This window comes from Ahaetulla prasina, chromosome 2 (genome assembly GCF_028640845.1).
Source record: "Ahaetulla prasina isolate Xishuangbanna chromosome 2, ASM2864084v1, whole genome shotgun sequence".
Classification (NCBI taxonomy): Eukaryota; Metazoa; Chordata; class Lepidosauria; order Squamata; family Colubridae; genus Ahaetulla; species Ahaetulla prasina.
The window spans coordinates 173,339,545-173,361,623 of record NC_080540.1 but is presented as its reverse complement, the minus strand read 5'-3'; the positions used below and the strand labels follow the sequence as shown (position 1 = coordinate 173,361,623).

At 41.3% G+C, this 22,079-nt stretch overlaps 1 protein-coding gene across 1 annotated transcript; it reads left to right on the top strand.

Annotated features, from left to right (window-relative positions):
• The first annotated feature begins 2,578 nt into the window (after nucleotides 1-2,578).
• Nucleotides 2,579-3,508, top strand: LOC131190618 (olfactory receptor 5C1-like). Its single transcript, XM_058167965.1, has one exon. The coding sequence runs from the start codon at nucleotides 2,579-2,581 to the stop codon at nucleotides 3,506-3,508; it is 930 nt and encodes a 309-aa protein (XP_058023948.1).
• The last annotated feature ends 18,571 nt before the right edge of the window (nucleotides 3,509-22,079 follow it).

Here is a 22,079-nt window from a genome sequence, read left to right as displayed (position 1 = left end):
GTTGTATGTAGAAGAGATCAGTGTTCCCCAGATATTGTATTACGTAAGGTATTATAAATTGAGTCCGTGAGCCCTTGTTGAAGATGCAGTGTAGCAGGCCATGAGCTCTAGTTTCAATGGCCCCCTGTCCACAGGAGAACAGTTTTAGTTCATCTGATCTTCTTTTGTATCATCCCTTTAAAACTGCTATGAGAAAGTCATTGCAGTGAGCTAAGGTTAATGCACTTCAAATTTTGGGGACAGTTATTCAATATAAATAACTTGCAGCTTTAAAAGACAGAGAATGACTGCTCAAAAAAAGCATTCTTGGAAAGAGCAGCCCAATGTTGTTGGCTTCCAGATCTTTAGTACGTTGTTTAAGTGTACTAAGTTCACACTCATACTCCATCATTAAATGCACTTCCCTGGAGAGACCAAGATACTGGAGTTTTTGTGAGATGGTCCTGAACCATAGAGTAGAGTAGAGTAGAGTAGAGTAGAGTAGAATAGAATAGAATAGAATAGAATAGAATAGAATAGAATAGAATAGAATAGAATTTTTTATTGGCCAAGTGTGATTTGACACACAAGGAATATTGGTGCGTATGCTCTCAGTGTACATAAAAGAAAAGATACATGCATCAAGAATTCTAATTCTAATTCATACTGTCTTCTATAAGGAGGGAATTCAAAGCTGTAGGGGGAAAGAGTAGTTATAACCAATGTACAAAAATGTAAATCCATATACCTGTTTCTATTTTGGCTAGTCCTGCCTCCCTCCTTAGTACTACATTTGGGACGTAGTGGGCTACCTGAAATATAGTTCTTAGGAATTTGGATTGCACCCTTTCCAGAGGAGTAAAAGTAAATGAGGAGTAAGATCCCAGCTGAGCACCAAAGAATAATTATACATGAGCCTTAGTGGAATATAACTTTAGTGGTGCTGGAATATACTGTGTTCCTCTGGAGAAATATAAAGATTGATTTGCTACTGCAATAACATAGTTTTGAAGTGCACTGTGTTTAGTGAAGCTATGGAAAACCATGCCCAAATGTTTAAAGGATTTGACTTGCTTGATTTCTGGCCAATTATCTTCCAGATAATTGACAGTGAGAGCAACCAACTAATGGAACAGCTTGCCTTCAGAAGTTGTGGGAGCTTCATCACTGGAAATTTTCAAGAAGAGACTGGACTGCCATCTGTCAGAAATGGAGTAGGATCTGCTGGGCTGGGGGGTTGGACTAGATGACCTACAAGTACAAGGTCCCTTCCAACTCTGTTAATCTGTATTTCTAGATCACAATCTTAGTTTTATAGATCACAATCTATAACTGATTTCAGAGCTCTTCAAAGCAATAACTAGCCAGAGCATTCAAGGCTCATCTAAGTCCAATTTGTGTTTGAGATAATAGTACTATATCATCAGCATACAACAGGGATACAATATGCTACTAGCTAATTTGGGGGGAATGGTCCTCTAACGTTTAATTGGGCCACTAGTGGATTTATATGGAAATTAAATAGCATAGGGACTAAAATGCATTCTTGCCTTACTCCTCTATAGGCTTACTCCTTGGTAGTGGCTTTGTGTGCTGCATAGAACTTTGATTCTAGAGTTCTTATAAATATTGTGCATAAGCAATAATAGTGTCTGTCAATAGTTGTATGCAGAAGCATAAACCATAGCCTTTCTCTGGGAACTAAATTAAATGTAGATCTGAAATCAATAAATGCAGTATATAATGGTGAACCTGGTTTGGACATGTATTTTTTGACCAGATGTTGAAGAATAGCAATAGCACTTAGCACTTAAATTTATATACTGCTCCACAGTGGTTTTACAGCCCTCTCTAAGCAGCTTAGTCAGCATATTGCCCCCAACAATCTAGGTCCTCATTTTACGCACTTAGGAAGGATGGAAGGCTGAGTCAACCTTGAACCAGTCAGAATCGAACTCCTGGCAGTGAACAGAGTCAGCCTGCAATACTACATTCTAACCACTGCACGACCACTGCTCTTATCTTGGTTGATAAAAGAACATTGTTTGATGGAGTCCTTTTTAAAAAGAAAAAAACACTTCTCTAGCTTGGACAGTTATTATATTCTTTCATTCAAATTTCCGCTATCACTTCTTTTCATATCAATCATTAATTTCTGCATTTAGTTCAAGTCTGGAAAGCTGGAGGTTATATATGCAAAACCTCTGCTTTAAAATGAAGTGAAATTGCTGTCCTAGTGTCAGTGGGGTAATTGAAAATTTGTTCCATTCCTGTTGTGTTTTTTATACAGAAAGGAAAAAGAATACTTTCCAATATCCAATGCTTTAGAACAGGGGTCTCCAACCATGGCCACTTTAACACTTGTGGACTTGTGGCCAGCTTTGCTGGCTGAGGAATTCTGGGAGTTGAAGTCCACAAGTCTTAAAGTGGCCAAGGTTGGAGATCCCTGCTTTAGAATAGCTCTGAAACAGTGGTGAATCCTCACTAGGTGAGGGAAAGTAGGTTCAAACAATACCTTGACAAAAGGAGAACTGAGTCAAATTTCTTGTGGAATAAGGACAAGAATAGTATGATATGATTTTTCATTCCAACAGGTACAATGGCTCTTCACCACAATACCACCAAAGTGACCGAGTTTATTCTCCTGGGCTTCACTTCTGAACGAAACCTTCAGCTCCTTCTTCTCAGTTTCTTCTTGCCCATCTATCTCCTTAGTGTGGCAGGGAATCTGGGTTTAGCCATTCTTATCCGAGCTGACCGTGCCTTGCACACACCCATGTACTACTTTCTAAGCCACCTGGCCTTGATGGACCTGTGCTCCTGCTGCACTGTAGCCCCCAAAATGCTTTTGGGGCTCTTGAAAGGTTGCGACACCATTCCCATCCCAGCCTGTGCCCTTCAGATGTTCATTTTTGCAGCGATCTCAGATGCCGAATGTTGTCTCCTGGCAGTCATGGCCTACGATCGGTATGTGGCCATCTGCCGCCCATTGCACTATGGAACTGCCATGCCACAGTATCTCTGTCATCTCCTAGTAATTGCTTCTTATGCAGCAGGGATGACCTCTGCAGCAATCCATTCCAGCATGGCATTCCGCCTGCCCTTCTGCAGTGCAAATACTTTGGACCATTTCTTCTGTGATATCCCTCTAGTTCTGGCTTTGGCTTGTGCAGACACACAAATTAACCAGCTCTTACTCTTAGTAGTGTGTGGAACTATCCAGAGCATCACCCTGTTGATCATTATAGCTTCCTATGGAATTATCCTCTGGACTGTAGGACGAACAGGATCATTTCGAGCTCTGTCCACCTGTGGATCTCACCTTACAGTTGTGGGGGTTCTTTATGGTACCCTTCTTTTCATGTACCTACGGCCTGATGATACCTATGCTCCACAAACAGACAAGATGACTTCTGTCTTCTACACAGTGGCCATACCTACCCTCAACCCTGCCATATACAGTCTTCGTAACACTGAGGTCAAGCAGGCAGTCAAGAAGAGGCTCAGCAAGATATGTCATCAAACATAAAAACAGCATAAATATAAAGGGAGGAAAGAAGTCTTCCAAACAGTTTAGAATCCCCTACCTAGCCTAGTGGACTCCATGGTTGCAAATTGTAGATCTGAAGATTATAGGAAATGGACTCTAACACATCTAGAGGCTGAAGAAGCCAATTACCAAATGTATCTAAGACGAAGTTCCGTTGAAGCAGCAAGACCTGTTTCTGGATTTTTGTGGAAACAATGGTGAACGGAAGACAGCTCCACTAAAAGCAGAATTAATGACCACTGAAGAATGATGAGACAGTGAGTAGACCATCTCTTCATAATTCTTCTCTAGAGAAGGAGAGGACTTGAGATCACACAATCGCAGTTTCTAGCAGGTTTAGAATGTAGAAGACAAAGGAAATCCATTGTTTTGCTCAGACTATGATCAATGCCTTTCTGAGGACACTAGATTTGCATATTTCATTTTATAATCACTTTCGGAAATTGAGTTAACTACTTTTTAGCTATTAGGATTATTGTGGCTAGATGGGGAGGAGATTAATTAGTGCCATTTTTAGTGTGTTCTAGACAAGGAGGAGGAGGAGGAGAAAAAGAAGAAGAAGAAGAAGAAGAAGAAGAAGAAGAAGAAGAAGAAGAAGAAGAAGAAGAAGAAGAAGAAGAAGAAGAAGAAGAAGAAGAAGAAGAAAAAATGCAGAAAAGATGCAGAATTCAAATTTCTTGTCATGTTTTCCATTCTATTTTACCAAGTTCCTAATAGCTAAGTGTTTTATTATTTTTAACTAACAAAGAATAAACACTTCTAAATAGGAAGGATGGGCAGTCAGGGACCCCAATCTATTTTGCAAAATTGCCAATGGGGGAATGCGATGTTTGGCTTAATCAAAACAATATGCAGTCTAAAAGATGGCATTTTCTATCTAGTCTTTCCAAAGACTCAGGCAGAGAACACTGCTTCCCATCACCCATTACCTGACTTTTTAGCCATGGGGAGAGCAACTACGTAAAATATTGAAATGGATTGAACTACTTTAAACATGGAAGGGGAAAAGTATTATGAATTAACTTCATAATGTTCACAATGTTCCATGTCTAGCTCAGCCTTAATTACACAGTGTCCATTTTTCTGTATATGAAACGCTATCCAATCACACACCAAGTTTCATTTTAAAGACAAGATAAATATTTTCCCTCTCCAGTCATTTCCAACTCTAGGGGTTGGTGCTCATCTCCGTTTCTTAGCTGAGGGAGCCAGCGTTGTCTGAAGAAACTTCCATGGTCATGTGGCCAGCATAACTATATGCTGAGGTCAGTGGTGGGTTTAAAAAATTTTTACTACTGGTTTTGTGGGTGTGGCTTGGTGGGTGTGGCAGGGGAAGGATACTGTAAAATCTCCATTCCCACCCCATTCCAGGGGAAGGTTACTGCAAAATCCCCATTTCCTCCTGATCAGCTGGGACTCAGGAGGCAGAGAATAGATGGGGGCGGGGCCAGTCAGAATTTTTACTACCAGTTCTCCGAACTACTCAAAATTTCCGCTACCAGTTCTCCAGAACTGGTCAGAACCTGCCGAAACCCACCTCTGGCCGAGGTGGATTGGTGGGAACATTATTATTTTCCCACCAAAGTGGTACCTATTTATCTACTCATTTGCATACTTTCAGATTTCTAGTCTGGCAAAAACTGGGCAAGTAACGGAAGCTCACCCTGTCACGTGGTGCATGGGTCTCCAACCCGGGCTGTCAGCTTTCCATATCTTTAACTGCTGAGTCATCACGGTTAAATATTTTTATATTTAAATATATTTATCTATAGTATTTGCTATCCAACCACACACCAAGCTTCATTTTAGGTATCATTAAAATTATATTGAGACCTGTGTAATGGTTAAGGAACGGGGCTAAACCCAGGAGACTTTAAGTTCTTGTCCTGCCTTAGGCATAAAGCCAACTGAGTGGCTTTGAGCTGGTCACTCCTCTCAGCCTTGGGAAAAATGCGGTGGCAAACCACTTCCAAAATCTTGCCAGGAAAACCCCAGGCACTAGTCTAGCCAACCAATAGGATTAAATAATGAATCAAAATTACATAAAATTTAACAATTAATACAATTAAACACCAAGTATTTTAATCCCTTTTCTACGTATTTGATATATTTAATATTATATTTCATTAGAAACTTTGGGAACAATGGCCAAAGTTTGGGATTGGGAGTGGATGCACATCATGGTTTTCAATTTGAATCGGAGCTGCTTGGGACTGAGCCTGGATTGATCTACACTGTCACTGACACCTCATGTTTTCCCAAACCAAGCAATCTTCTGCATGTTCACTAGCTGCCACGGGAACTGTGGGCATAAATGGTGTGAATTTGAATGTCCACTAATTGCACTGGATCCATTTTAATATTTGAAAGCGTATCCAATACGCACATTGTGAAGAAAATGTTGCAGTGCGCTTGCGCCTTGGCTGACAACACAGGTGTGCCCACAGCTCTTGATTTAGAAGAAGCAAACCTTCTAAGCATCAGGGGGAAAAAAACAATTCTTGCCCACACCAATCTCTTTAGTTACATCAAAATAAGGAGCTGGTTTTGGGAACTCTTCTCTATAGCTGTGCTCAATTCAAGGAGCATCCAGCTCAAGGGGAAGGTTTCTTATTTTCTTCTGTGAACAGATTGAGGGTGGGAACCAAGAAGAACCGACATCATAGAAAGAATACTCCCTCTAGGCCAACTCTCCACTCACCCACAGGTTTCCAAGGAGACTTTATAATGACACCAAAATTATAGTAGAAAGGAAGACCAAAATGGCAGCAAAAGACCAAAATGACAAAATCAGAGTGCATCCATCATGGTGCATTTGTTCCAGCCTTCTCAACTGCTTAGTCTCTCAAACCAGGGGTCTCCAACCTTGGTCCCTTTAAGACTTGTGGACTTCAACTCCCAGAGTTCCTCAGCCAGCTTTGCTGGCTGAGGGACTCTCGGAGTTGAAGTCCACAAGTCTTAAAGGGACCAAGGTTGGAGACCCCTGTCTCAAACCACAACATCTGTAAGTCCTATCAAGCATGGTGGACCACTCTGTCCCTGGAATATACATGGTGTGAGATTAGCTGTGTGGGCTAAAAGAAGATGCCATATCTTTATTAGGATTCCTAGGAGTTCATGCCAAGAAATGATGAAGCATGTGAGAATTGCTTCTCCTGTCTGTCCTTCCTCTCCTCAAGAAAAACAGATACGGTCCTTGCCCTGGAGTTTAATGGCAGTCTTCCACTATCTAGTTTCAACAAGAGTAGATGAATGGGCAAGGAAAAGGTCAGGGAAAGGATATGGAGAAAATCTAACTGCACAGTTGATAAGAGTCACCACCACTTTGATGGCACATAATTATTCAATTGGAACATAGGTCAATTCTCTATTTCTTAATTCCCAGTTATAACCTTCAAAAGCTGTTTCTCATTTTTTATAAAATGAGAGAATTGTTCCGTGTCTAGTTCAACCTTAATTGCATACTGTCCATTTTTCTGTATATTATATGCTACCCAATCGCACACACAACTTCATTAAAGCATATTGAGAGAATTGAAGGTCACTTCTGAATGTTTTACTGCCAAAATCAAAACTTAGCAGGGTCGCAACAAGATCTAGGAGATTCAGAAGTTTAAAAGCAAAATTGGAAATATATTCTTCAAAGGTAAGCTCAGTAATAAAGTCCTGAGAGCAGCCAAGAATAATTAATTACACTCTTGACAGACGGAAGGAAAACATGCAAAGGTGGTGCGATAGGAAAAACATTCTTGTTAATCATGGCAATAGATGTAACATAAAATAGTAAAGTACTAATAGCTGATTCATAGAATTAAAATTGGTAGAATAAAATAAAACTTTGTAAGGGAGTAAATAAATGCAAATGGAATTACTATAAAAAGGAAGGGACCGATGAAAAAGCCCTAAACGCTATGACCCTGAGGGAAAAGAGGTCACATAACCAAAAATTATTATGAAGAATAGTATTTCTTTGAAAAGAATGAATATAATCATTTATTGTTAGGATAAAGTATAGAAGTTTATTATTTTGTTCAATTAATACCAGAGGAGCAAAAGGGAAGTTTAAGAACTGCAGAAACATGGGGATTGCATATTAATTATGTTTGATCATTCCCATTCTTATATATAATCTTTAGCCTGAAGGCCTCAGGATTTTTAGATCTTTGGTTAGAGGACCAGTGCCCTGGTCCTGAAAATAGGAACTTTGGCATCTATCTCCAGAGGAAATGCTGGCTAGAGAATTCTGGGAATTGAAATCCACATTATTTTAAAGTTGTTAAGCTTTTTTTTTTTTTTTTTGCATTTATATCCCGCCCTTCTCCGAAGACTCAGGGCGGCTTACACTATGTCAAGCAATAGTCTTCATCCATTTGTATATTATATACAAAGTCAACTTATTGCCCCCAACAATCTGGGTCCTCATTTTACCTACCTTATAAAGGATGGAAGGCTGAGTCAACCTTGGGCCTGGTGGGACTTGAACCTGCAGTAATTGCAAGCAGCTGCTGTTAATAACAGACTGCATTAGTCTGTTGAGCCACCAGAGGCCCTTAAAGAGTGATAAACACTGAATTAAGTAAAGGTTCCCTTCCACTAGCCTCTTTCTCTTCTTTATTACTATTAGCAAAGAAAATACTGTATGTCCAAACAAAAGGGAGAAGTTAAACTCATTCAGAGGTGTGTTTCAGCAGGTTCTGACCAGTTCTGGAGAACTGGTAGTGGAAGTTTTGAGTAGTTTGGAGAACCGGTAGTAAAAATTCTGACTGGCCCCGCCCCCATCTATTCTCTGCCTCCCAAGTCCCAGCTGATCGGGAGGAAATGGGGATTTTGCAGTAACCTTCCCCTGGATTGGGGAGGGAATGGAGATTTTACAGTATCCTTCCCCTGCCACATCCACCAAGCCACGCCACGCCTACCAAGCCATGCCCACAGAACCAGTAGTAAAAAAATTTGAAACCCATCACTGAACTCATTGGTCAAGAACAAAAATTGAAATTATATGTTATAGTTATACATAATGATTCAACCCCAAAATAATACACATATATAGCAGAATGGTTTTGCGTTAGGTTATCACAATAATAAGAACAACTTCCCAATGTTGACATGGAATTTAGCAGAGGGAGAAAAGCAATAACTGCACCTTGTAATGGGATTCAACATCATGGGAAAAATGGTCAAGTGAGCAGCAATTTTCATTGTCAAGAAATATAGAGATTAATTTAAAAATATGTACCAAATTGACACCTTAAGATGAAAAAAAAAACTAAACTTGACTTGGCTAGGAAAAATTGAAGCCATCAGGATGAATTATTTTGCCAAGACTTCATTTTCTATCTCAAATGATTCCAGTATATATTGAAAACAAGGCACAAAATAAGTGGCCAAACAAGTAATAAACTGTATATGGTCCTATAAAGGACCAAGGGTTCAATTCAGTATCCTACAAGATTCAAGACAGTAAAGTGGATTGAGAGTTTTGAACATTAAATTATATCCCTGGCTGTCTCCAATATTGACATGAGCCAAGTATATGGTGTTGATTCTTCCCTGTGTACAAATAACGATCCCGACACTTTTGGTCACAAAGAGAAGCTTGACAAATTTTATTCGTTATTGTGCTTACACTGTGAAGTGTGTAACTTTGACTCCTCCTTTCAGTAAAAAGGGGAACTACCTTTATTGTACACTTAAAGCAGGAGATTAAAAAGAAGTACCAGTGAGGGAAGAGGCCTTCCATTAAGCCACAAATAGGTGGGACCAAGTCCTTGTGGTAATCTCATCCTTCAAGAACACTGACCAATGCATTATAAAACCCAAGTAGCCATATTTCTTGGGAAGTGGGCTGCTCCTAATTATTATGGAAGGCTGCGAGTACTTTCTACAGCTTCACATGCTTCTGCAAGCCTCGCACAAAGGCTCCATTGCAACGTCTACTCGAAGGTTCTTATAGACCATTCCCTTCCATGCTCCGGTTTCATTAAATTGTTCCACGTCGCCATGGGGTTTCACTTTTTGGATTGTGGCAAGAAATGGTACGACCACACTATGTACTATATCAACCCAAAAGCTTGCTATTGCTTTGGTACTGGGAGGCACCTCCACCTTCTTCACTATGATCTCCAGAACTGGCCTCACCAGAGAAAAGTTTTGCTGATTGTTCTCTGTGTACTTCACGACGGGTGTAGCATCCTCAATCCTGAAACTGCAGGAAGAAGGCAATCCCAGTCCCCAAAGATGCTTCCAAATCACTCTGTCGGTGGTGTTGGTCACCCAATTGAGGCCAAACGTGTGCAGGACTGAGGTCGAACTTCTGTTGTAGAAGGTGTGTTTATCCACAAAATGAGAATGATACTGGATTGGGAAAATGTCTTTTGGGACCACGCATACAATTTCAAAAGTTGGGAGATCAATATCTCCAATCTCAGGTAGAAAACAACAGGTCTCATCAGGAAAGAACTTGGCTGCTTCCAGGCCATTGAATTCTCTAAACGTTCGGCACAAAAAGAGGCCATTGGAGGCCCGGAAGGCCACCATATTGTCCCTGAAATACACTTCAAAACTCAGGGATGGTTTTGTCGAGTACTGAACAGGTTGGATGGGGAAGATTTTTTCTGAACGTACATCCACTGCAGCAAGAAACAAGCCTAGCCAGTTTTTCAACATAACCCTTCCGGATGGTGCTGGAATCAGCCAAAATTTGCTTGACTTTCTCTTTTCAGGTACGCCTTCCACAGCCCAGTGTGAACCATTGCCTAGTGAATCCCAGTACATCTTGTTGTCCATCTGGAAAGCCACCCCTTCATCTGCTCCAATGTAGGCTTCAAGCTGGCCCAGGCCTTTCCAGACTTGCAAAGCCATTAACTGAAACAGGAAAATAGTGGTTTTAATTCAGATGTAGGCTTTCAGAGTATCCCTACCACTCCAGTCTTAAAATCTCTTACCAACATACAACATGCTAATGATATGAAAGTGGTATGCATAGGCTTTATTCTATGGGAAATGGCATAGGCCCATTGATTTTAATAGGACCGTGTACATTTAAAATTTGTTTGTGACTTCATACAAGCACAGCCTCTATGATTCATTAAAGCAAGCCAGACTTTTGAAGTCTAAAAAAAAATGCTATTAAGTTTAAGTGTCATATTGGTAGACTCCTTAGAGAGCGGCATCCTATTTTCAGGTACATGGGGAAGCTTGATAAAAATTGGACTGCTTTAATAAATGGTAGAGAAGTGCTGTAGTCATATTTGTAGAAGGTTCAAAGCATTTTTAAAACATGTACAACCATTATGAATTGTAATTGGCACAAAGGTGGGGTGTTCGTTTGTTTGTTTTTTGGTTAGGAAGATGCAAATCTTCCTAATTGATGCAGCACCATTTTGCTTGCAGTTGGTTTGATTTTGGTTTGTGAGCCCAGCTACCAAAGTTAAGTATTGCAAATTACAGCACAATATCTAAATGTAGTTATTTATGGTTCACAGCTGTTGAAATACACTTTTTTGATTATCCTTTCACACCAATGGCTCAAAAACCCAGAGTCAATGGGAAACACACATACACCCCCCCCCAAAAAAAACCCTTGGAATTATGTTTGGTTGATTCATGGAATCTACTTAAGTGAGATGTTTTGATCCATCTCCTTCCAAATACAGAGCTATACTTCAAAGGTACGGTTTGTTGGGGCAGTTCTCTATCTGCCTCCAAAAGGGACCGAGTGGTTGAAGTAATTGGTCTTTGGTGAATGAGGAACTATGAAATGGTTAAGAGTGCTAACTGATAAATCGTAATGGGCTTTTTTTGCAAAAACAAAATAGCCCTGCTCAGTTAGTGACCAAACTCGTGCTGACAATATAATTACTCCCTTCCTCAACATTCAGATGGGTCTCTAATCCCAAGGCTTCCTTACATTCTATGTAGTTATCCCACTGGTATGTTAAAATGAGTCTTAACAAGGGTCTGTCCCTTGAATAATTTAGCAGTGTGGATTCTCACAACTCCCCTTCAGATCCCTACCATGATCCTAGCAGGTGCCACATGCATGTTATGGGGACAGCAAGAAGTTAGGAGTAGCTGGCAGACAGGCAACAGGCCAGGACTTCTCCATTCCAGTTCCTGCCTAGTCGCTCTCTAAGGTAAACCTTTTTAAAGCCCATGAACCCAAGTTTAATTTGCCAGGTTCATGGTGTCAATATAGCTCTTGGCTCCTCCCATCAAGGCTTCAGCCCACTCTGAACCCCTCTGTAAAGTGCTAATTCTTTTAAAAGTTTCTGTAGTCCTTGCAGCAAGTCCCTTGCAAGCTAGAAGGGGGAAAAAAGAGTGCATCACATTCATGTAACAGCGATCACCCACTGGAATTTTTCAGCAATTGAGAAGTAGCTGAAAGTCTGGAAATGTGCAGAGTTTGGCCATTTGCCACCTTGAACACTAGCAAGGGAAATAGGGAAAACTACCAACAGCTGTCTGTCCTGGAAGGATCAACTATGCTTTCCTTCAAAATATTTTCCTTCAATGTTGGCATAAAAGCGGAATCTCTAGCTCTTTTTTCCCTCTCACTTTTACCCATTCCTCTTGATTCTTTTTTATTTTATTTTTTTTTTTTTTACTTTACATTTATATCCCGCCCTTCTCCGAAGACTCAGGGCGGCTTACAGTGTGTAAGGCAATAGTCTCATCCTATTTGTATATTTATATACAAAGTCAACTTATTGCCCCCCCCAACAATCTGGGTCCTCATTTTACCTACCTTATAAAGGATGGAAGGCTGAGTCAACCTTGGACCTGGTGGGACTAGAACCTGCAGTAATTGCAGGCAGCTGTGTTTTAATAACAGGCTTCTTACAGCCTGAGCCACACCGCAGCCCCTCACCGCACACCGCACACTTTGGCCTATTGCTTTCTCCTTCCTATGCAGTTGAACAGCCTCTCCCAAGGGCCCCATGGAAAGTGTGCGAGTTGTATGAATGCCTTTACCTTTGTACATATAAAATAATTCTGGGCAATTAATAGAGAATGTTAATCTGTTCAGTGGAGATAGGTTTGTGCTGGTACAAGTACAGTAGCTAAACATGCAATGGAACTCCTTTGCCTTTAAGTATCCCACTACCAATGTTACCCCTACATCAGTTAGGAGGGGATGCAATATTTGGATATATTCATACCACTCAGCAGTGTTAGACTCTGTGCTCTGCTGTGGAGCTCCAGCCAACTAGGGCAGGAAGTAATCCTCAGTGGCTTTTTCCAGAGATGGGACAAGCTTTTGCTGCCTCTCAGATGCTCTCCAGAAGTACAGAATAACAGCATTGGAAGGGACCTTGGAGGTCATCTAGTCCAACCCTCTACCCAGGCAGGAAGCCCTACACCATTCCAGACCAATGGCTATCCAATCCCCTTCAGTGATAGTGTGAAGCTAGGGCAGGAAGTCTTTGGGTTTCAGCAAGTAACCAAACCTCATATTTCTATTCCACATTCATATGGGTGGAAGAGTATTAGATTCAGATTCAGATTAACAGAGTTGGAAGGGACCTTGCAGGTCATCTAGTCCAACCCCACACCCAAGGGCCTCTGGTGGCTCAACAGACTAATGTAGTCTGTTATTAACACAGCTGCTTGCAATTACTGCAAGTTCAAGTCCCATCAGGCCCAAGGTTGACTCAGCCTTCCATCCTTTATAAGGTAGGTAAAATGAGGACCCAGATTTTTGGGGGCAATAAGTTGACTTTGTATATAATATACAAATGGATGAGACTATTGCTTAACACAATGTAAGCCGTCCTGAGTCTTCGGAGAAGGGCGGGATATAAATTCAAATAAAAAAAAAAAGCAGACCCTATACCATTTTTGACAATGGCAGTACAGTCTCTTCTTGAAATCTTCCAGTGATGAAGCTCCCACAACTTCTGAAGGCAAGCTGTTCCATTGGTTGATTTTTCTCACTGTCAGAAAATTTCTGGTTTCTGACAGTTATTTCCAGGTTGAATCTCTGCTTGTTCAGTTTCCATCCATTATTCCTTTTCTGGCCTTCAGATGCTTTGAAAAATAACCTAACCCCTTCCTCTCTGTGGCAGTCCCTCAAATATTGGAATACTGCTATCATGTCTCCCCTGATACGTCTCTTTACTAGACTAGCCATGCCCAGTCCCTGCAACTGTTCATACGTTTTAGCCTCCAGGTTAAGAAGAATGTGTGATTGCTACAACCTTCATCTCCTAGACCCCCTTAAAATGAACTACACATCTAAAGCAGGTTTTAAAAGAGACAAGGGGAGATGGGAGAGAAAACTACACTCAGAAATCTAAAACAGGATTCACGTATTATGCTGAGACACTATTTCAGTACTACTATTAGCAGGGTTTCCTCAATAGACTCTAGTTTGCAAATCACAATAGTCAAGTTCACATTCCACACTAAGCTAAAACCTGGTTTACCACGAAACGTGGAATCAAGGAAAGAAAGAAAAAACAACCCTCATAAAAATACTTACCACTAAAAAAATCTGCCACAAGGCGAGTCCTGAGGAGAGGTAGAAAAGAAAAGCATAGGAATTCTTGTCCCAGTTAGCCTTCATATCTGCCTAGCTCAGTGTATCTACCAATCAAAGGCCAGCAAGGGCCATTGCTAATTGGTTGCAAGTGAGGTGAGTGGGTTATGGAATGAAAAAGGATGGGAGGGGGAAGGGTTAAAGTGCTGAGGCATTTTCCTCAGAATTCGTTGGCTTGCTACACAGACCCACCACATCTGCTTGAAGATCAAATAAATAATAATCCTTTCATTATTCTTCTCAGAAGTTTCTAAACTATTAAACAAGGTCATTCTTTCAAGTTTCCTTGCTAGTCTTAGATGCATACACTTCAATTTATCCCTTCTAACTGACATCCCCAAGCTGGATTTTAAATGAATTTCTATAAAATGGGTTCTCTGTTGCTGTTGGTGTAGCTGTAGTTTTTTTTTTTTTTTAAGACTTGTGGTTTGCTGACTAACCTAGAATGACTGGGATTATGCATCCAGGCATGCATCAGGAATGGCCAACCACAATGGCTTGAGTTCACATGCTAAACCATCATTGAGTGAAATCCATTAAACTTAATGCAATGAGCATGACTTGTGGTTTGCACTACACAGTCAGTAAGAAAACCTTCAGTAGGCACACATACTTGGTTTGTGTCATGCACAACTCTTTCTTATAGGTAAGGATTAAAGGAATCCCAAATGGCTCCCATCTTGCTGAATTGTATCTATGTCTAGATGTATATGTTACCTTAAATGTTTAAATTTTTATTAATTTTAAATGGGGTTTTAGCGTATGGTAAATTTTTTAAATTTTCAGGCCAATTTAAATAAGTTTTTTAAATTCCGTTTTAATTGTATTTTGTATTGTTTGTTTTATTCTGCCTGTACACCGCCCTGAGTTCTTCGGGAGAAGGGCGGTATAAAAATCAAATAAATAAATAAATAAATAAATAAATAAATAAATAAATAAATAAATAAATAAATAAATAAATAAATAAATAAATAATGCATTTAATTCACAAACTACCATAGTCCATTATAAGACCTATTGGCTTAATATATGATGAACCCATGATTGTGCTTTGTTTAAGTTATATGCAAACTGTTTTAAGCTTACTCAGCCAGTCAGAAAGGTTGGCAGTTTGGCGGTTAGAATCTCTAGTATAGGACTCCTGTGTGAGCAGGGGGTTGGACTAGATGACCTCCAAGGTCCCTTCCAACTCTGTTACTGTTATCAGTTATCTTCTTAACTATCATTAAAATGGTTGCTACTCAATGTGTGAACTAAGTCACCATGTAGCTTGTTTATTTGTAGCGTAGCATTTGTGCCATCCATTGTTCTTAAAACATCCTTTAAACTTAAGACTGTGACCTCAGAAAGTTGTGGTTTATTCAATAAATCATAGTTTTAAAAAACTGCATTTGCATATATGTGAGTAATGGAGATATTGGGAAAGTCATAGCATGGAGGGTAAATGGTTCATTTTTCCAGTTTAGGGAGGAGATTTAAGATGAGCCCCCCCCTCTCCTTTAAATTGATGGATCCCTTAATTGATGTCCATGAAATTATTTTTAACAATTTAAAAAAAAAAATTATTATTAAATAAATAATTTAACTAAGTTAAAATAATTTCTTTGAACTCAAAGAAACGGTAATTAAAAAATAAACCTTGATTCATCACACTTGTCGATTTATATAATGCAATTAAAATGTTTTTCAAGTGACACTCTTTAATATCTATCTATCTATCTCTATCTATCTATCTATAAAATTATATATAATTATATATAATATAATATATCTCATGCACCAAGCACCTATTGTGTGTGGGGGGGGGGTTCTCCTCTTTTCTCAGCATTTCCTTTAAAATTATGCTTTCTATTTAATACAATGGAAGACCAAATCTAGAATTCATAACTTTATTTTATTCCAATGTTGATTTTTTTCAATATACATAATTTGCCTTCCAGCTTCTCTTAAAAAGGAAAAATGAATAACTTAACAACATGCCACCCCATATAATAAACATTTTAAAACATTGAAACATAGTAAATCAATACATTCGTGCTTATTGCCTCAGAAATGTATTTTTCATATCAACATGCTTTTTCTTTTTTCTTTTATTAAGCATTGTTAGGAAAAGGAAAAAGTTATACACACACACAAAGATGGGAAAGATAACAAAGTAAAAATAAAGCACAAGATACTGTAGATAAATATGTAACAACATATCTTTATGCTTTTTGTTAGTTATAAAACTGTGTCAAACTTTTACAGAAAACAAGTTGTGCTTTTTTTAAAGCAACAATGTCTTCATATTGATAAAGGGTATTGAAAAGTTAGTATTTGCATAAATTCCAATTTTCCCTATAATTTCTATTTTTTGGGGGGGAGGATTGATTTTTCTCATTATTCCAAAACTTCTGAAAATTATGTATCTCTTAATTCTTCCTCATCATGGGAATTATTGGGATGACATGAATGAATTCCTTGCAATAAGGGATGGTCTCCAGAATTATCCTGTTCCTGGGTAACTTATTTTGTTAACAAGTCCCCAGATGCCACACCTGCTAAGGTGCCTGTTGGGTTCTATGCTTCTGTTCCTCTGCCTTAATTTACCTATATAATGAGTTCCTACATATAATCATTCATCTTACACTCACTGTTTTCTATGGAGGCTTCCACACATTGTGTGACTTTGGTACCAAACTGGAAGTAACAGCAGTGGCAGTAACTTCTTAGATGCTCTTCCTCTAGAATCACAAGACCTCAAAGACCTGGTAAGCAAGGAATCCCAGGGAAATGAAATAGGAAATTAGAAAGAAAGTGTAGGATTTTTTTAGTTTGTTTCTCAAATAATTGGAAGAGGGAGTCATATAAATTTTCCTGTCCCTTTTTAAAAATTATTTTTTACATCATTAACCTTAGATGATTCATTGTCCTGAGAATGAGTAATTTTTTTCAAATGCTCGTTTGTAAATATATGAACATATTTCTGTAATTGTATTTTAAGAATGTTTATATTGGAGAGAGGATATTCACTTCCTTCCTTCCTTCCTTCCTTCCTTCCTTCCTTCCTTCCTTCCTTCCTTCCTTCCTTCCTTCCTTCCTTCCTTCTTTCCCTGCCTGTCAGCCAAAACTTCAGATTACCAATAAAATCCAATTGAAAGTAATAAAATCTCAGGTAAACACAATAGGTAAAAGTAGCTGACAGTCAACAAGCTATATCAATATGAGAAATTTAACCAGGTTACACTTTGATTAAATCATTTGAGGACCCCCCCCCATTTTTCTACAGCCCTGTTTTCCCTCATCTTTTGAACTACATAAACTTTGCTATTAAACCAATCTGTTTCATCGACATACTCATTATCTCACCAAATTCCCTTCCTATTTGATGTACTGTGCACTTCAGCTGGTCAAAAACCTCCAAGTCTTTATGACCTAATTATTTGTTTTTGTCCCTCCCATCTAATATTCAGAACCAAGAATTTGTTTGGTTTTTTAAAAAAAAACAAAAAACCTGAAGTTTCCTTCATAGTTCATGACTGCCACTGAATAACACACATGCAAAAATGTTGTCTACTTGTGTGTGCATATGTGTTAAAATAAATACTGTAAGATCCAAGGAGTTATTTTAATCTGGGACAGCAAAATGAGTTAAAAGTCTGTAAAGACTGAAAAACTATTATCCCTTAAGCTTTAGTCTATTATCACATAAGCTTCATCCACAAAAACCAGGATCCATGAAAGATTAGAAGACAATAAACTTGTTGACGATTCAAATTGTTTTTAATTCACAAAAATGCCCCCTTTTTCCCTTTTCCTTAAAGAAAAATGCAATTCTGATCAGAGCAGAACTGTATCAAAAGAAATGGCTTGTTGAACACAATTCAGCCATTTTCCTCTTTAAACTTTTTTACCCATTCCCAGATACTTTTTTCTATGCAAAGTTGAAAAAGAATAGAATAGAATAGAATAGAATAGAATAGAATAGAATAGAATAGAATAGAATAGAATAGAATTATTTCTTCTAATTTATGTTGTTAATGAACTCACTGGCTGTATCATTAGAATGCTTTTTCTGGCTCTTCTGCTTGCAAATGAATTGTGCGATTTAGCCTGTCTTTCCCATGCTGTTGCATACTGGCAAATTCAGCTACATTCTAAGGCTCTGAAACTTTTGGCCTTTCCTTCCTTGCTGTATCTCATGGCATATTAGAAAGAAGCATCCAAATCAGTTTTAAACATTGGAAATTTATATACAATCATCTTTGACAGCAAACATTTTAATTTAGCTTGAGCATTGACATTCCTCATAGGAAACAGTTTGTGCAATCTAGCCTTGCTATTGCCAATTTTTTTTTAAAACCCTGCAGGATTCTTTAGTTGATTTAATGATTCCATCTACTTGCCCCAAGATCTCTCCCCTCCTCAAATGACATGTCATGTCATGGAAGAAAGCAATCAACTCCAGGTAATTAAAAGCGAATGATTGTAAGGAAGCTGTTCTAATTGTCCACTTTGTAATGCAAAATTGTGTCAGATTTATGTTTTCCTTTTCCTGTTGAAGGTGTTGAAAAGGCAAGAAGTCTTGACAAAGTTCTCATAATAACGGTCAGATTACCTGCCTATTCCACAGAGAAAATAGCTTCCCATAAATACACTTTCTAACACATTCTCATTTCTTTCTATGAACACATGATGTTCCTCTCCAACTTTATCCCCACAATAATTGTGGACATAATGATAGGACCATCCCTAGTGTTGCCATATCAAGGCTGCAAATATCCAGAAAGTCACTATATGATAGCAAAAATCTAAATGTATCCCTTTGCCTCCATCTAGCTGCATGTTGGAGTTTTGCAGCCCAAATGCACAACTGTATGCACCATCCAGGGAGTTTCTTAATCTAGTAATCCAAGAATTAAAGCAGACTGAAGTATCATACAAGATCCCTAAAAAGAATAACAGAGTTGGAAAGGACCTTGGAGATGTTCTAGTCCAATTCCCTACTCAAGCAGGAGACCCCATACCACTTCAGGCAGATGGTTGTCCAATACATGCAACGCACGGTCCAATACATGCAACGCACGGTCCGTGGCCAATAAGGCCCCCCTAATACACGATCTTATCCAGGGGGGCGCCGCGGATCTTATAGGCGTTACGGAGACCTGGTTGGGCACTGAAGGCGTGCCCTGGTGAAATGTGCCCACGGGTTTCCGTGCATTCCATCAGCCGAGGGCCCAGGGTAGGGGTGGGGGGGTGGCGGTTGCTATTAAAGAGAGTCTAGAGCCGAGGGAGACCACTGTACCTCAGATTGCCGGGTGTGAATCCCTCTTTGTGAGATGGGGTCATAGGTGTCAGATGGGCTTGCTGGTCACGTACCTGGCTCCTTGCTGCGTGACAGCTGCCCTGCCTGAGCTCCTGGAGGTGCTTGCCGGGGTGGCAGTGGAGACCCCCAGACTTTTAGTCATGGGGGACTTTAACTTGCCATCTGCCGGCTCGTCATCGACAGTGGCTCGGGAGTTCATGGCTTCCATGACGGCCTTGGACCTGACTCAAGTAGTTGATGGCCCCACTCACATCGGGGGTGGCACTCTGGATCTTATTTTTATCTCTGGTCAGTGGTTGAAGGATCTGGATTTGAGAGATGTAGTCATAGAACCTTTGTCATGGTCAGATCACTCTCTCCTTCGCCTGGACTTTCTGACCGCCACTCAACACCGCAGGGAGACGGAACCACAACGTTGGTTCCGTCCCAGGCGCCTGATGGACCCGGAGAGGTTCGGACGGAGCTTGGGCCACTTCCTGAGGTCTGGCTCACGGCACGGCAGAGGAACTAGCCGCAGCCTGGCAACGGGCTGCGACTGGGGCTTTAGACCGTGTCGTGCCTCTGCGACCTCTGACCCGGCGCAGATCCCAACCGGCTCCTTGGTTCTCCGAGGAGCTGAGGGGATGAAACGCCGGAGAAGGCGCCTAGAGAGCTCCTGGAGGTCTAGCCGTTTAGAAGCTGATCGGACACTAGTTGGGTCCTATACTAGGACCTACCTAGTGGCACTGAGGGAAGCGGCGTTGCTCGCCTCCTCCTCATTGCGTCGGCAGATAACCGCCCAGCCGCCCTTTTGGGTGACCCGTTCCCTCCTTCACCAGGGGGCGGGATGACCCGTGCAGGGGCGTGCTGAGGAGTTTAACGGTTATCTATACGATAAAATCGTTCAGCTCGAGGCGGTCTAGACCAAAATTGCGCGATTCAGATGAGGCGTCTGAGGGTGGTCTTGGTGACATTTGTTGGGATGAGTTTGACCCTGTGGCTCCCGAGGACATGGACAGGTTGTTGGGTAGGCTGAATGCCACCACGTGTTTACTGGACCCGTGCCCCTCCTGGCTGGTGCTGGCCACTCAGGAGGTGACACGAGGCTGGCTCCAGGCGATTACGAGTGCCTCCTTGTTGGAGGGGGTCTTTCCGGCCGCCTTGAAAGAGGCGGTGGTGAGGCCCTCCTCAAGAAGCCTCCTGGACCCGGCTGTCTTAGGTAATTATCGTCCGGTCTCCAACCCGCTCATGCGAAGGTTGTAGAGAGTATGGTGGCATATCAGTTTCCTCTGCACCTGGATGAAACTGTCTATCTAGCCCCGTTCCAGTCCGGTTTCCGGGCCGGTTACAGCACGGAGACGGCTTTGGTCGCGTTGGTGGATGATCTCTGGAGGGCCAGGGATAGGGGTTGTTCCTCTGCCCTGGTCCTATTAGACCTCTCAGCGGCTTTCGATACCATCGACCATGGTATCCTGCTGCGCCGGTTGGAGGGATTGGGAGTGGGAGGCACCGTTTATCGGTGGTTCTCCTCCTATCTCTCCGACCGGTCGCAGACGGTGTTGACAGGGGGGCAGAGGTCGGCCCCGAGGCGCGTCACTTGTGGGGGGCCGCAGGGGGCGATTCTCGCCTTCTGTTCAACATCTATATGAAGCCGCTGGGTGAGATCATCAGTGGCTTCGTGTGAGGTACCAGCTGTACGCTGATGACACCCAGCTGTACTTTTCCACACTGGGCCACCCCAATGAAGCTATCGAAGTGCTGTCCCGGTGTTTGGAGGCCGTACGGGTCTGGATGGGGAGAAACAGGCTCAAGCTCAATCCCTCCAAGACTGAGTGGCTGTGGATGCCGGCATCCCGGTACAGTCAGCTGAGTCCTCGGCTGACTGTTGGGGGCGAGTCATTGGCCCCGATGGAGAGGGTGCGCAATCTGGGCGTTCTCCTGGATGAACGGCTGTCTTTTGAAGACCATTTGACGGCCGTCTCCAGGAGAGCTTTTCACCAGGTTCGCCTGGTGCGCCAGTTGCGCCCCTTTCTAGACCGGGATGCCTTATGCACGGTCACTCACGCCCTCGTGACGTCTCGCCTGGATTACTGCAATGCTCTACATGGGGCTCTCCTGGAGGGGCATCCGGAGGCTTCAGTTGGTCCAGAACGCGGCTGCGCGGGTGATAGAGGGAGCCCCTCGGGGCTCCCGTGTTACACCTATCCTGCGCAGACTGCACTGGCTACCTGTGGCCTTCCGGGTGCGCTTCAAGGTGTTGGTGACAATCTTTAAAGCGCTCCATGGCATAGGGCCGGGCTATTTACGGGACCGCCTACTGCTTCCAAATACCTCTCACCGACCCGTGCGCTCCCACAGAGAGGGACTCCTCAGGGTGCCGTCAGCTAGGCAGTGCCGTCTGGCGACACCCAGGGGAAGGGCCTTCTCTGTGGGGGCTCCCACCCTCTGGAACGAACTCCCCCCAGGACTTCGTCAACTTCCGGACCTCCGAACCTTTCGTCGCGAGCTTAAAACGCACTTATTCATCTGCGCGGGACTGGATTAGATTTTAAAGTTATTGGTTTTAAGGGGTTTTTTATTATTTATATTGTTTTTAAATTAGGCAATAGAATAAGTTTTTTAATTGTTGTTTTTTAATTTGTATTTATATGTATTTTAACTGCCTGTGAACCGCCCTGAGTCCTTAGGGAGATAGGGCGGTATATAAATTTGAAAAATAAATAAAT

Bases quoted from the DNA above. Each gene is read 5' to 3' on its own strand.
- LOC131190618 (XM_058167965.1), top strand. From the start codon at position 2,579: ATGGCTCTTCACCACAATACCACCAAAGTGACCGAGTTTATTCTCCTG.